The sequence below is a fragment of the Anolis sagrei genome, chromosome 1 (genome assembly GCF_037176765.1).
Source record: "Anolis sagrei isolate rAnoSag1 chromosome 1, rAnoSag1.mat, whole genome shotgun sequence".
In the NCBI taxonomy this organism is placed as follows: Eukaryota; Metazoa; Chordata; class Lepidosauria; order Squamata; family Dactyloidae; genus Anolis; species Anolis sagrei.
This window is the reverse complement of record NC_090021.1, coordinates 204615483-204631596: the sequence shown is the minus strand read 5'-3', so window position 1 is coordinate 204631596 and position 16114 is coordinate 204615483. Positions and strand designations below refer to the sequence as shown.

Below are 16114 nucleotides of genomic sequence, written 5' to 3'. Positions count from 1 at the left end.
ACAATGGGAGTGATGTGCATTATGTCAGATATGCGTAAGTTCTATTATGCATTTGAATATGAGCTAGCGTATGCCAATACTCAGAGACACCTTTGCCAGTGTCACATCCTTACAATTTCCTAACAGAGTTTTTTCATATCTCTGCTACACAGCTAAGTTTTGTAGAGTAAATTGTGATTGAAAATTGTGACCACCACATTTGGGAACACAGTCTGTTTTCAAATTTTTGGAAAAAAAACGAATGCTGATTATTTTTGTGTGTGTTATATTAAAAATATATGTAGCAGCGGAAGATTTAGGGCACACTGCCCAATTTAAGTAATGCATGTTTATTGTTATTATTATTGATAATTCAATAGCTCTTCCCCTATCAAATTCAGGAGGATCTAGTTATATAAAGAACTGCTGCTCCTTCAAACAATAGAGTACAATCAGTGCACTATCCTGCCTGATTGAAAAGTAGGATAATTTGATTTTTATACTGAAGTGGTCAAATTTATAGTTGGTACTGTATATTAGATTAAGTAACCCCCAAATTAGTAAGTTACAAATGGTTCCTTCCATGGAATCTGATGTATAGGAACAAAATGTATTAAGATGTTGGATTTTATTCTGCTAAAGAGATAATTCGCCTGGGCTTTATATTCTGTTAATGACTTCTCTGTTCTTTGGATGAGGTCCAGAGTGATTCAGCCCAGCTATAGATGAAATAGTATTCAAAATTTATTTATTTGCTTCACTTGTACACTTGTATAAAATGAAATGGGATCTTATTTTGAAAGTGTAGCTCTTAACTATATGTCTTACAAGTAATGCAGTCAGCCTTCTACATTCACTGGGATTAAGGGCACAGGACTCCACAACAGTGGGAACAGCACAATTTTTTAAAAAAAACATTTTTTTAATCTGAAGGGACACATCTCTAGGCATCTCTAGATCCTTTGGTGTAACTCTTTGGTCAGCTTCCACCAGACATGACCAGATAGTTGTGCTGGAGGACCTCAAAATTCCTAGAAATTCCCAGGAAGATCTTATTAATCAAATCCATGAATAATCAAATCAGCAAAAATTAAACCTGCAAATGTGGAGGGCTGACCATAATGTCTATGAGTGGTCACTATGCAAATTTCAGTCTGAAACATCTTGATTTAAGTTCTCATAATGTTGTACAAAAGCAAACTTTGTGAACCAGGCTAAGCTTGACTTTCAGCAGTTGTGACAACAGATTATCAGTGAATGGAAATATCAGGAGGGAAAATCCATTTCTATATACAAACTTGTCTAAATGAATTTGTTCTGCCCACATCCTTTTCGCTTTGCCTTGGGTCAAAGATCAAGAGAAGGAGTTTGCCAACAAAAGCAAGCTGCCACACGGACATTTCCACATAAAAACAAGAATGTGTCCACAGAACGCAAAATTGTTGCTTGCACAGTCAACCAGTCACTAAGCAAAAACAATACCATATAACAAAGCTGGCCTAACAAAATCAAACATACATTTGAAATGTAAATACTCACTTCTGCATACATGCAGTGAAGAAAAAGCAAGAGAGCACTTTAATTGTGAATGAGATTATAACGGGAAAAGGTGGTTTCCTACAATGTTTTTTTACCCAATAGCAGACAAGGATTCTTGGTTATGTTTCCAATTTGCTTGGCTCTCCAGCTGACGTACAGTGGAAACACCACACAAATGGGCCAAGCTCTTTAGTAAAATTGGCCTCGGTGCACTCTTGATCTTGTGCTTACAGACATACAGAACTTGTACTGAAAAGACATTTTCCCCCAAACTTAATAAAACACGTACTTCTTATTAAGGACTATTTACATGCCACGTTTGAAGTTTCAAAGGCCAGCCGTTTTTGAGCTATCCCTGTGGAAAAAAATGGTCAGAATCTTTTTATAATGGGAAAAATAATTTATTTATCATTTAAAAAAATCAAAACAGTTTAAGGAATGTTGTCAAATATTAAATCTGGGGACACATGAGGCAAACTGGAGGTAGATAGGAATATTATAACCTTTTGTGAACTGGTTGTTGTGTGAAAGTTTAATAAAAACAAACAATTTTGCAAGTCTACCTGTATTGATAATCAATGCCATGTATTTGTTAACAGACTCATCTTCCAAGAGCATACTGATCAGCAGTTTTTCCATAGCAGAAAAGTCAGATGTGATCTACTCCCCTGATGTATGCACAGTAGTCTTAATATGACAGATATTTTAAGGGTATTATAATAAAACTATACAGAAAACAAAGATCTGCTGAAAGTTTCATTTTCCTGGTGGCTATGGCAGATTCTTTGTTAGCTGTAGTATCATGAGGAACAAGCCATCCTACATAAATCAACAAGAGGATCTTCCATACTTCTTGATCGCCCCCTTTCAATGAAGTCTAGATATGGAAGCAGAAAATTACTTGAGTGTTGAGACATCAAACCTGCATTTACTTGGTAGTGAATGTCATAGAACTCAATGGGACTAACTTCTGATTCATGTGTGTTTGACTGAATTACAGAACTAACTGTAACTGTTTTTTTCCCCTGATATTTGCTACACTTAGTAAAGGAAAAGGTTTCCCCTTGACATTAAGTCTAGTTGTGTCTGACTCTGGGGGGTGGTGCTCTTCTCCATTTCTAAGCTGTTGTCTGTAGACACCTCCAAGGTCATGTGGCTGGCATGACTGCATGGAGCACTGTTACCTTCCCGCTGGAGCGGTACCTATTGATCTACTCACATTTGCATGTTTTCAAAATGCTAGGTTGGCAGAAGCTGGGCAGAAGGAGCTCACCCTGCTCCTCACATTTGAACCATTAACCTTTCAGTCAGCAATACTGCAGCTCAGCAGTTTAATCTGCTGTGCCACCATGGCCCCTTTGCTACACTTAGTCATTAATATTTTCTAGCAGAAAACAGCATTAAAAACCATTTTAATATACACACAGAGGGATGTGTATAATGGGAATTCCCATACTGTTCCATATTGAGGAATGTTTTATATGAACTGCAGGAATTTCCTCACATGTAAAAGAAAATGGAACAGTTGTTAGGTATACAGATTCATGTGCATTTGCTGGATCTGGTGTGTACATAGGAAATAGAAAGAGACAGTGAGAAAATAACAGAGGCAGACATTTCCTCTTCTCCATAGCATAAATATGAGCTGCATCAATGTCAAAAGTATGGAACCATACCTGTAATCCAGAGATTGCTGTAGGGTAAGGGGATAGTGCAGTGGAGCCTAGGTTTCGTCCAAGCAAAGGTGTCATGGGTGTGCTACTGGTGGTGTGTGTGGCACGCCAGTAAGCCTCAAGGTATTCCGCCAAGTGTTCACAAGCATCTTCAAGTTGATTTTCATCCAGAATAACATCAAACATTTCCTGTCCAGGATAAAGCATTATGTTAAAAACTGGAAACAACTAGGAAACAGAAAGTAATAATCCTTCGTCCTCTTCCCAAAAATTCTATGTACTATATTCATAACAGAGTAGTACAACAAAAATGGGTTGGCGTGGTTTGTTTAGCAACGGACCTGAGTTTATTTTAAACCACAACTCCTGATTTTCTCCCAAAAAGGCAAAAAAAAAAAAAAACCCTACTAAAACAAACTGAAACATGTTACAGTACAAACCTCTTAATTACAGATTCAGTCTTCACAGTTTTACTAGTTTATCATTCAATAACCAATTCAATGGGTCTGCTCTGTCTGAGATTAGCAATCAGATTTCAGTATCACTGGATGATGATGGCAGACTAGTGATAAAATATATGTTTATAACTAGTACAGTTACAGGATTCTGGAATAATCTACCTAGAACAGAGAGTCGTAATTTCATAATCTACAGGAGAAATATGTGGTGTTGTTGGTGGGGCTGAGGAATAAAATGCTCAGTAAGCTGGCAAGAAGAGGGCAGCATCCCTGCACCTTCAATAATTATGTAGACAAAGGATTTTCAGCTAATTAAGGGCTCAACAGGAGCTTGTGGTTTGACAAAATCCATTCTTGTAATGGATCCAAATCTTCCTACTACCCAAAAGGGCAGCGTATATAGCAACCACAATTTTCACATCAGAAATATATTTATAATCTTACTTTTTTCTTTTTCTAAATGCACATTTAGCAGACCCCATGTTTTTGAAGTAAATACTAGCATCAAATAAGACTTTACAATAGAACATCTCTGTTCAAATTAATGCTGAGGGAAATTCCTATATAATCCTAGCTGTTTGTGTTACGGAACAAAGACTGCTGTTTATACAACAGAGGATTTTCAACAACCACCATTTATATGCAGCCTACCTATTCAGATGACAACATGACTCTTTTCAGAGCTAGCAAGCCTCACTTTAAAAAGCTGCACACCATTTTCGCCCATCTGAAGTACAGTGTGAATACCATTCTTCAAATATGGTAAACACAGACTAACTCTACTATAGACCACTAATTGAATAAGCATTCCAGTTCTGTAATTCTATAGATTTTCCAAAAGATTCGTGTGTACAGCAGACAGGATCTCACATTATATCCCAGATAGTCCGGAGTCTGAGGTCCTTTCTACACTGCCATATAAAATCCAGATTATCGACTTTGAACTGGATTATATGGCAGGGTAAAGGTAAAAGTAAAGGTTTCCCCCTCACATTAAGTCTAGTTGTGTCCAACTCTGGGGGTTGGTGCTCACCTCCATTTCTAAGCCTAAAAGTCGGCATTGTCCGTAGACGCTTCCAAGGTCATGTGGCCAGAATGACTGCATGAGCACCGTTACCTTACTGCTGGAGGGGTACCTATTGATCCACTCACATTTGCATGTTTTTAAACTGCTAGGTTGGCAGAAGCTGGGGCTAACAGTGAAAGCTCACCCCCCGATTCAAATCGCCAACCTTTCTGTCAGCAAGTTCAGTAGCGTAGCGCTTTAAGCTGCTGTGCCACGAGGGGCTCCATATGGCAGTGTACACTCAGATAATCCAGTTCAAAGCAGATCAGGTGGATTATCTCTTTGGATAATCTGGATTATATGGCAGTGTAGAAGGGGCCTGAGGCAGCAGACTAATAATCAACAATCTCATAATTAAAGAATTCAGTAATGTATTCCAAGCTCGGGATGGTAATTCTCTTGTGTTCTCTCGCAAATAATGTTAAGAACAAGGAAACAAGTTTTCATCCCGTACCTATGTAGCTTTCTGGGATTGGTGCAACTTTTGCACAGTTCCCAATGGAAGCTTTCTGCAAAGGAAGAAAACTGTTCAACACTCAAACTGTTCAACACTCAAACTGAAGCTTCATCCAGCTAAAATTTCTTTTCCTGCAGTGTAACTTTTATTTTGCACAAAATTCAGACCAGCAAAAACTACAGCCAAGTCCTACACAATGATGTTTGCTCTTTTCCCAAGTACATAGCAAATAAGAACTTAAGCAAGCAAGTCTTTTCCTCAAAAGGCTGTGCAGTTTTATTTCTGTAATAAAACAACTGAATGTGGGTATGTACAACAAAGCTGCAAAATTTCTCAAATTCCTGCAGTTTTTAAAAATGAAAATTTCACCAAAGTAGTATCAGCATTTTGGAGAGACCTTTTAAGTCTAAACTAAAGACCAAACCTATAAGAGACTCGTTGCCTTAATGACCTGGTAGCTACCAGTCACCACTGATCTTAAGGTATCAGGTAAGTGAGGTTGAGATGGATTTATCCCAATAAATAAATATACTGGATTCAAAGGCACCCTTCCACTAGAAATTGTCTCAAGCCACAGTCGCACAAGGTGGAGGATGGTTTAGGTAGTGCCATTTTGGCTCATATGATTGCTGCCTTCATTTATATTCTGTCTTTCCCCACAAAACTGGGTCTCAATATACTCAGAAGTAAGCCACATTGTGTGCAATGGGAAGTTATTTCCTGGTAAATGTTCAAAAAATTGTAGCCTAACTTTAAAAAAATCGCACTAGGCTGGTGGTTGGTGAAATAAAAGCGTATAGTGAATCTATGTCTACAAGGATTTTTGTGATATGAACTACAGAGCCACTAATTATGTTGGGTATGGATGCACAAGCAACAGTTTGTTCACAGCTTATTCAGTAAACTGAATTAAACTCAGTACAAGCATCTGCTCTTCTCAGAAACAACAGCCCTTCCAATTTTATAGCATCTCTTTAGTAAGGTCTGTAAGCCAGAAACAGAGTTCTTTATGAGACGGTTCAGGGGACATTTAGACCGCTAGAACATTTATCTCATTATCGTTAGCATATTTTTCACTATGCAGGGCAGAATGAAATATTCAGGCATGTTTCACAGGCACTTTTTAAACCTCGTTTTTCCAAAAAGATCCTGTGTCATGATGAACTGTGAAGTTAAATGCTGATTTTTAACAAATTTATGCAGTGACCGCCAATTTCAGCACTAGCTTGTGTGATGAGTGTGAAATATGCATGAGGATTTGAAACTGACCAAGAAAACATTGCTAATCATTAATATTTCAGGCCAAAGCTTGTTTCTAAGTTTACAAGATAATTCAAACTCTCCAAGATTTGGCCCTGTTCAGGTGTCTGTCCCCACACCAAGATTAGAAACACAATGTCTAGGAGAGGATGCCTAATGGCTATGTCCCAATCATTACATTCGCAAGGACATTGTTGTCCTCCATGAAAGGAGTAAATCTTGCCACAGGGAATCTGGTCTATCCATGGAGGGCTCCTGCACAATTGAGAGCATGAAGCCCCACAGCTCTAAACTGGATAGAGAATGTAAAAAGTAGAAGGATTTGCTGATAAAGATGCTCACTTTCTAGTGCAGAGGATTACAGCTATAACTATATAGAAAGCTTCCACAACATGAGAAGGGCACTGTAGAGCAGGAGTGGGGAACTGTGGCCTTCCAGATGCTCCTGGCCTGCAAATCTCATGACTTTTAGCTGCTGGAGCCAGGATTGAAGAGTTATAAGGAAGCTGCAGTCCAAAACCATCTACCGTCCAAAAACAGAGGACCACCATTTCTCACTTCTGCTGCAAAAGGGTGTGTGTGTGTGTGTGTGTGTGTGTGTGTGTGTGTGTAGAGCATACATGGCAGTAATCTTCCAATAAGAAGATCCTTACTTTAATAACATGGAGAACCAGCAAAAATGAAAAGGGAAAAACTTGTTCGATATTGGTAGAACAACATTACAGTATTGCCAGTCAAAGGTGTACCTAAAGGGATCCATTTTGGGTCAAGAAGCACACATCACCTTAGGGTCCCTACCTAAGCATGATTCATACACTCAATATAACATTGCAATCAAACTAATGCAAATCAAAGCACAAATGAGATATGGAATTTGATAATCTGACCACATTCATGCAAACTAACCTTGCTCACTAAACTGCATCATCACTGCATCTTATAATTTGATCCTATGCAGGGTGAAACATACTTAATCACAAAATTACATACAGCTAACTTTCAGACAGCAAAACTTGATATATGGCTTGCAGCTGTGGGAATCACATGTTGCTGAAATGGAGCTCCAAACAACACACCATTCGCAATGCTGGTTGAAGTTTGGACTTGTAGCCCAACATCAAATAGAGTACCGAATGCTTCCTACCCCAAGCTTAGAGGGCTGCATTGCAATCAGTGAGAGAAGTAAGGTGGAACCAGTGAATTAGACTGAGAGATTGTGACTTGCCCAAGCATCACCAAGGAGGTTTCTTGCTCTCTCACTGGAGTTATTATAACCACAGTTAAACTCTTCCGTGACAGCTTGAGAATGGGGGGGGGGGGGGGTCCATTTATATGAAAGTAGCATAAAAACATTCCACTATTTAATTCAAATGGGTTGATTGCAACTGGACTGTTTCAAGCATTTTGATGAGATGCACAATATAATGTGCTAGTATATGATTTGGAACCAATACGATGTTTCTACATGTGTTCATTTTAGTTACAGCTAAGAATTATTTCTTAATATAGGTACTGGGTTTTCCTTTTCCTTTGCTACAAGAAATACAAATCTGTAGAAGATTCCTTGCTATGACAGCAACCTAATACACTGGACCTTCATTTACTTGAGAGATCTTTTATTCACCCAGTGCAAATTTCTCTGGTGCTGTGAGTGAAAAAGAAGTGGGATGATGGAGAAAGGAACTCTAGACCTTTTTGCTATTGTAACCCTAAACGCCTGTGTGCATCACTACTGCGAACATCAAGAGGAGGAGGAAAGATGAGCACTTCACTTTGTGAGATTTGTGACCTATCTTCTGACCCACTCAGGGTTTGATGACTGCCATTTATAGATCAGTCAGAAAGGGGTGGGTGTGCCTTGGCACAAAAGTGGTGTTATGCCAATATGACAGCTTCTGTTAATCTATGAATGTGTGTCACACACACACATGGTGTACACAGAATGAAAATCTGTACTCACCGGTGGACACTGTGCAAGTTTATCTGCTGCAACCAACTGGACATTTAAGTGTTTGCTTTGTGACTTTCCTCTTGACTTGATCAGTCGCTGCAAGACCTAAAAGAAGAGAAGGCAAACATTATGGTGAGATTGAGGTAGATCATGCTTTGAATAGTAAACTCCAGGAGACTCCAGGATGTCCGTGAGTAGTTGCTACCAATCATAGTATGGGCAGCTCACATTGAGGGGCTTCAGCCCCCCCCCCCCCCCGAAATTCTCATGGTGGTTCGCAAAAAGGCCTTACTGGTGCATTATTTAAACTGTTATGTTTATTCATATCATGATCTGATCACCATACTCAATATATCCCATATGCATGGGGGTATTGGGGTAATGATACAAAGGGTTTGCTAGGCTAGACCCTCTTTCACTCAGACTCAGCCCCCCCCCCCCCCGAAACTCACCCCCCCCCCAAAAACCCCCTGAAAAAAATTCAGCCCCCCCCCCCCCCCCCCCGAAATGAAATCCTGGCTACGGGCCTGGCTATCACCTATCTGATACGGATTGGAATCCAGGATCTGTTGTCAGAAGGGCTCCACTGCAACCTATCTCATTCAGAAGGTTCTCTTGACACAAAATATAGCATTTTAGGAGACTAAAAAAGGGCCGGAGGTTTAGCACAGCTGGTAAATTATCAGCAGTTGTAAGATCTATCAACCAAAAGGTTGCAAGTTCGAACCCCGGGTTGGCGTGAGCTGCCAAATGACACCCTAGCTCATTGCTTACCTAAGCAATTCGAAAACAGCTTTAGCTGTAATTAGAGAAATTAGGTACCGCTAAAAGCCTGGGGAGGTGTTTTACGACGCCATAAAGAAAGAAGATCAGAAAATGCTGGGCAACCAAAAGGAAGGAGGAAGTCCTGTCGGTTCTTCGTCATAGAGGATAGAGCAACAGCACCCTTTGGACTCAAGCCCAACCTTCCATGGCATCAAAAACAGCTGGACACTGAATCAAAACAAGCCACCTCTTTCTGTTTCCTGTCTGTCTGTGTATTATCTATACAAAGTGGCATTGAATGTTTGCCAAGTATATGTACCTGAGTCCCCTTCAGGGTGAGAAGGGCAGAATATAAATAAAGTGTTATTATTATTATTATGGGGAGGAAGGGGCAGTGAATCCCTTTCCTGTTAGCTTTCTTGCCTGAACCTAATTCTGTGTACTACTTCCTGAAATCAAGTTTTTCAATGTTATTGCTGAATTCTGCTCATTAGACATCAAAGTAAATGTTTCAAGACCAGTGACTTTTTGAGCCTTATACTAGTGAGCCCCTTAAACCTGGATTCTAGCACCGCTGCAGTAGTCTTTGTCAAATGCATGACTAGAGCCGTGCTCATATTTAATGAAAGGAAATATTAATTTTACAAAGAAAAAAATACCCTCAAGTGCTATTGCAGTGGAGCAGAGAAAGCAAACAGCAGATTGCACAAGGTAAAAGATACAGTGACAATAGAATCATGTTAAAACAAAACCTTATCCTAACAGGAAAGTAGAGAGCTTGATGGAGAGCAATGAATGCTTTTCCACGTATGTAAAAGAACAGGGTGGTGGAAAAGTCAAAGATGTGAGTGAAAAATCTGAAATTGGATTGTATATTAATAAAAGTATGTCTGCAATCTCATAGCCCTTGGGATTTCTTTGAGGTGGGGGTTGTGTGAGTCTGTATTATAAAGCATGAACAAATACCGAGAGAGAGAGAGAGAAAAGATCAAAAGTTGGAAGGACAACGTCTGCTCTTCCCATTGTAAGTACAAAAGATGTTGTTACAGCTCATTCAATTGGGCTTTGTAAGAGATTTCAATATGATGGGTAGAAGCTTAAACTTGGTGTGGGAAACATCAGGGCTCCATCCTGGTACATTCAAAGCCTTAATTCCCAAAGTTTTTTTTTCTGCAATGTGTTCAATACAATTTCAAGTATTTTTTCTAATGTCATACTCTACACATAACTTTTAATTATGTACTTTTGACTAAACACTACAGGAGCTTTAGGAACTTTGTTTGGGTGTATAATTGAAAGCTTCAAATAATGTTTATTTTTGTAGGAGGTTTTACAAATGGAGCTGACTTTGCTCAGAACTGTTTTCACTGTATTTTAGATATATTACAGATACCTGGGAAACCTGGTCAACAATGAAACAACTATGGAAATGCTGTTGAAGATTTCTGAAGTTCACACGTTTGGCAACCAGGTATACAACAACTTTCACTACTCTTCACTAAAACACGTAAGCTTTAAATTAAACTGTAATTTTGCAAGAATAAAATTAATATGAATTTCCCAGATCTATATAATGCTTATTGTCAACAATACTTTCACTTGTTACTTTTATATCACAAGCATTTGACCTTTTCAGAGTTGTACCATCATCACACTTTTGTCTCTGGTGTCATCTGCCATTTAAAATTTTAGCCATCTCCCTACCACTATGTTTAATTCCGGTAAGGTAAAGGTAAAGGTTTTCCCCCTGACATTAAGTCCAGTCGTGTCCAACTCTAGGGGTTGGTACTCATCTCTATTTCTTAGCCAAAGAGCCAGCATTGTCCATAGACACCTCCAAGGTCATGTGACTGCATGGAGTGTTGTTACCTTCCCGCCAGAGCAGTACCTATTGAACTACTTACATTTGCATATTTTCAAACTGCTAGGTTGGCAGAAGCTGGGGCTAACAGCAGGAGCTCACACAGTTCTCCCAATTCGTACCTGCAACCTTTTGGTCAGCGGGTTCAGCAGCTCAACGGTTTAACCTATTGCGCCACTGGGGGCTCCTAGTTTAGTTCTGAGAAATTGATTTAATTAATCAAATCTTATGAGAGACTTCCTCATCCTCTTCACCTTCTCTTTCTCCTTCTCTTCTCCCCCTTCCTTCTCTCTCAGTAATAATTAACATTACATTTTAAACACTTACAGATCTTGATTAGGTTGTTGTAGGTTTTTCAGGCTATATGGCCCTGTTCTAGAAGCATTCCATCCTGATGTTTTGCCTGCATCTATGGCAGGCATCCTCAGAGGTTGTGAGACCCCACAACCTCTGAGGATACCTGCCATAGATGCAGGTGAAATGTCAGGAGAGAATGCTTATAGAACATGGCCATATAGCCCTAAAAACCTACAACAACCCAGTGATTCCGGCCATGAAAGCCTTTGACAATACAGATCTTGATTAGCTTATTATAGTTTTCTTAGCTGAGTTCAAAATTAGCATTCAAAAGGTAGGCAGAATCTGAAATTCAATATGCTATAATTTTTTCCCATTGTTAAGGTATCTCCCCCTCCTACCCTAGACCTTTGGACTTGATAGAAAAGGAGATAGAAATGGAGTTTCCCCAGCTATCATAATGTTCCTCGCCTGCAAACTTACTAGGCTACTGTCTTTGAAGTACTGTTCCTTTTGTCACAGCAGAACAGGAACTTGGCACAATGATTAACACCATCGAAATGTGTGATAACATCAAGGCAGGTCAAGTACCAATAAATATGCAAGCAATGTGTTGAAATTAGACTAAACATTTTCTAGATGACAGATTCAGTCCAGAGACTAAAACGGTTGTCTGATTCAATAACTACACATCAAGGGAATTGAGCATTTATCTTTTTTAAAAAAATCTTATACAACTTCTTTCCTCAAAGTTTATATTACCTGTAGTAAAGGGATGAAAATTAAGGGCTGATAATGCAATCCCAAGTATAGCAAGTCAGAATCCTAACTGAGTTCAACAAAGCTTTCTTTCAAGCCATCGTATATAATTTCAGTAATAAACTTAAGTATGTAGTTTTACACTTTGTGGGGAACTAACACTTTTGTGGGATGCCATGATTTCAGAAAGGCAATATGAGCAAAAAAAAAAAAGATCTATTCTACGCACCCCTCCTGCCAGCTACTCATAGTTTCTTTTTAAAGGATTTTTAAAAGTAACAGCAAATCATGGAACAATCTCGTATTTCCATCTCTTTCTCACCCGAGCTGCCGTCTCTTTAGATCAGTGGTTCCCAACCTTTTTTTGACCACAGATCACTTGACCAGGGACCACTTGACCAGAGACCACTCGCCAACATTAGTACCAAAAGGGTTACAAATCAGTTTTTTGTCAACTTTAGATTTGGTTTGGTTACTTGGGGTGACGATTCAGAAAATTGGATAGACCACATCAGCTCTAGTTTCTGATACAGAACATATGCCATCCAGTAGTCGCCATTTGTTCATCCACAGAAAACCATATTTAGTAAACCTTGGCACTATAAGAGGGTTTCACAATACCAGTCATTCTTGTAGGAACGGTGAGGCCACAGACCATATTTTAGTTCTTGCGAACCACTGGTGGTCCACGGACCACAGGTTGGGAACCACTGCTTTAGATATAGATAAATTTTAAGCTATTAAATATTAGGATTTCAGAGCAATTTGCAACAAGGAAGAGTTACATATTTATTTATTTATTTATTTATTCTTTAATGTAGGAACAAATAATTTTGTAGATTTCTACCCATCTGCTGGGAAATATTGAGGGATTCAATTATTTTTAGTATTTGGAGAAATGGGAGTAACAAAATTATTTGTACAAAAAAAAATTGCATGGGAAATACTTGGCTTTCACTCACACACATACACACTCACACACCCTGCTGGTTTTGTGCAAAACCAGTGGTTCTTGCTTAAATGAGATTTTAACAAAATGTAAAAATCCTACAGGGTTAACAATGTTGAAACACTTCCCCCGTCAAGGAAAAGAAAATCTGTGAATATTATTTGCAACCTATTGTGAAGTATTTTTCTAAATCAGAGTTTAACCAATAAAATTATTGTTGTATAATAAGCATACTGCAGTAGTAGTCAGGAAATTGCTATCCTTTAGGATTAATTATTTGTTAGCTGCTCTATTATTTTGTGTTTATAAAAATGCATGTTTGCTATATGGGGAACAGAAGCTGGGAAATAACATCTTGCCTCAAATCCAAAAGGGAAAGAAGATGTAGAAATCTTCAGTTCATAATTCATGCCCTTTACTATCCTATTTCAGAAAGCTTAGATCCTAACTTGATGTGAACTGCTGGAAAATATGGCCTGCTTGTAAATCATCTAGTATTCTCACAAAGTGAACTGCTGTTTCACAGTGTGGCACTAGAAACCATACAAGGATGCAAATGTAGAGAGACACAAAGCCAAACTGGAGGAAACTACAGCTGGATTTACACTGTCACATCATCCAGATTATCAATTCAGATAATCTGGATTAGCTGCTTTGAACTGGATTATATGAGTCTACACTTCCATATAATCCAGTTCAAAGAAGATAAACTGGATTTTGTATGGCAGTGTAGTTGGGTCTTACAATAAAGAGTTGGAGCTAGTAACCACTTTTCCCAGCTTCCCGAGAAAGGTTTGGAATAAGAACATATCTCTTTTCTAAAATATTATTCTGCCTCATCTCAGGCCGGCACCAGAAAGCCAGTTAATGATGAGAAGTGTGCTGCTCTAGTAAAATCCCTTACTACTTGTATTATACACAGCGAGAATCAGGAAGATAGAGACAGACTAATATTACCTTTGGAGATGACACTTTAACATGGACGATAATAGGAGCTAAGGATGTCTTAATAAGTTGTGCTGGGTGATTGATTGTATCTGCATCTAGAACAACCAGTTGTAAAGATCGTGCTAATTCAAAAATTCGTTCTATTTCACTCTGCACTTCCGCTGCAAAAGGAAAAGGCAGAAATCATGATTGTGATATTGCAGGACAAACCAAAGTAATTATACTGTCCGTTCAAAAATATACAGTGTCTTACCATTACACAGAAAGATGTTACACATATGAAGTTTATTTGTCATTCTGGTTCCCATTATATACCTATCTAGTAAATACTGTATTTTATTTACTGATATAAGACAGTCAACAATGTGGTCTCATCCCTATGACTTTGGGTATTTTTAAAATGGTAGGCAGTCTACAAGAGACAAAGTTTGTGGCCACCACAGAAGTAGTTAGCCTCATTTTTTTTTTTGCTTTGTACAATCATCAACTTCCACTGAGGGCAAAAACCATATTTCTTGTTACTGACAAGAGGGGGGAAGAGGACCAGTATCTTGCACACCAAGAGATTTTGTGGAGATTCTTGCAGTAGGCACATGAAGGTGTTTTATTCAGCAAGAGGTGAAGGCACAGCAAGATAATATAAAAACTTGCAAAACATCGGGTGAGAGATCTCTAAAGGAGAACCCTAAGGCAGAGAGGAATATGAGATCTTAAGGCAAATTCATGGCTTAATATCTGAAGTTGACATTCACCAACCATCAGCTTGCAAGAATGTACTTAGGACACTTGGCATAGCCCTTCTCCTGAAACTAAATGGATTGGTCAGTACCAGGATGGGAGACAGCTGGAAATATTACACAGCACACAGATCTTTAAAAGACTTAACCTCTTACCTAAACTGGACCTGGTATTCGACCGCTCAATTATTGCCCTCTTGCTTGGATTATTTAGAACAGACCTCTTAGCAAGGGAAATGTCAGCTGTCACTCTAGTTATTGATATCCTACAAGAAAAAACATAGGAATAGAGCACAAGAGTTCATGTCAAAATATTGGGGTGGATTGCCATTTGGCATTTACATCATTATTAACTAAAGGAGTGCATCATTGTGGTGAAAAAAATCTAACAAATATTCATATGGAAGAACAAGAAGAAAACCAATAAATAGCTGTTTGTTAAATAATCAAAACCAACAGCCAGTCGGTGACACTAACAGACAAGAGAAGCAATGCACCAAAAACATTGTTTCTTAATCTTCCACAATGTATCTATTCTATTTAATCTTAGACATCATGTCTACCTTTTCTAATAAAATTATCAGAAACAATATCCATCTACAATGTCTAGGCCTGAGATCCCAGTCCAGAGATTTCTATCCACAAGCTAAGGACACAATCAAATCAGTAGTTTCATACTCCATCTGTTACTACTATCCGCTCAGAGGGACCAGGACTTTGTTATAAACTTTCAGTTGCCATGAATTTGTTTTCCTTCCATACAAAAACAGGTTTGTTCTTACAGAGTTCCTAATTTCTTCTTTGCAAACGTAGAGGGGGGAAGTGCTCAAATCCAAGGCTTGCTGTGACTTGTCTCCATAATGCTGTATAAGCATCCCATTGCATGCCACAAATGTTGCTTCATTAGTTCCTCCTCAGTTTATATTTCTTGTGTTTCCTTGGTCATGGAACCTTAAAAGCTTCCCACTCCTGTCTTGTGAGGTGAATTGTCACAATTTTCCAAGTTATTTTTTTAAGCAATCCAATACTGTTCATGTGGGGAAATACTTGAATATATACACAGCATGAGGGTACTCTTGTTTGTCAAAAACACTAGTCTGAAGAGGAGAAAGAGGAATTCAGATCCACTTAGGGTGGCGTCTTGCTTCTTCTTTTCTTTTCTTTTTTTTTTTTTGTGTCCAAAAGATAGAACTGATACTTGTTGGTTTTTTTTGTGCTCCTCAGTATCTTCCACATATGATATAAAAATATACTCTACAAAGGGTTTATTCATAGCAACCCTTGACTTGCCATTGACAGTTGCCATGGTTTCCTATAAGAAAACAATGACGTCCAGCTACCACAGTCATATGCTGTACTGAAAGACATCTGACAGCAGCAGTGACAGAACACCTGCTCTGTGTTCCACATTTAAC

The 16114-nt window shown here is 38.7% G+C and overlaps 1 protein-coding gene across 3 annotated transcripts in view; it reads right to left on the bottom strand.

Moving 5' to 3' along the window:
• Positions 1-16114, bottom strand: part of CACNB4 (calcium voltage-gated channel auxiliary subunit beta 4) — a 198185-nt gene that overhangs the window by 16550 nt on the left and 165521 nt on the right. For 2 of the 3 annotated variants that reach the window (XM_060776651.2, XM_060776661.2), the window contains 4 exons: positions 14856-14965; positions 13972-14123; positions 8393-8488; positions 3195-3380 (listed from right to left, as the gene is read on the bottom strand). In XM_060776651.2, the coding sequence (XP_060632634.1) occupies positions 3195-3380; positions 8393-8488; positions 13972-14123; positions 14856-14965 (544 nt within the window). Of the gene's footprint in view, positions 1-1807; positions 1874-3194; positions 3381-8392; positions 8489-13971; positions 14124-14855; positions 14966-16114 lie in introns of all 3 variants that reach the window. The other variant, XR_009631570.2, reaches the window with a different exon arrangement.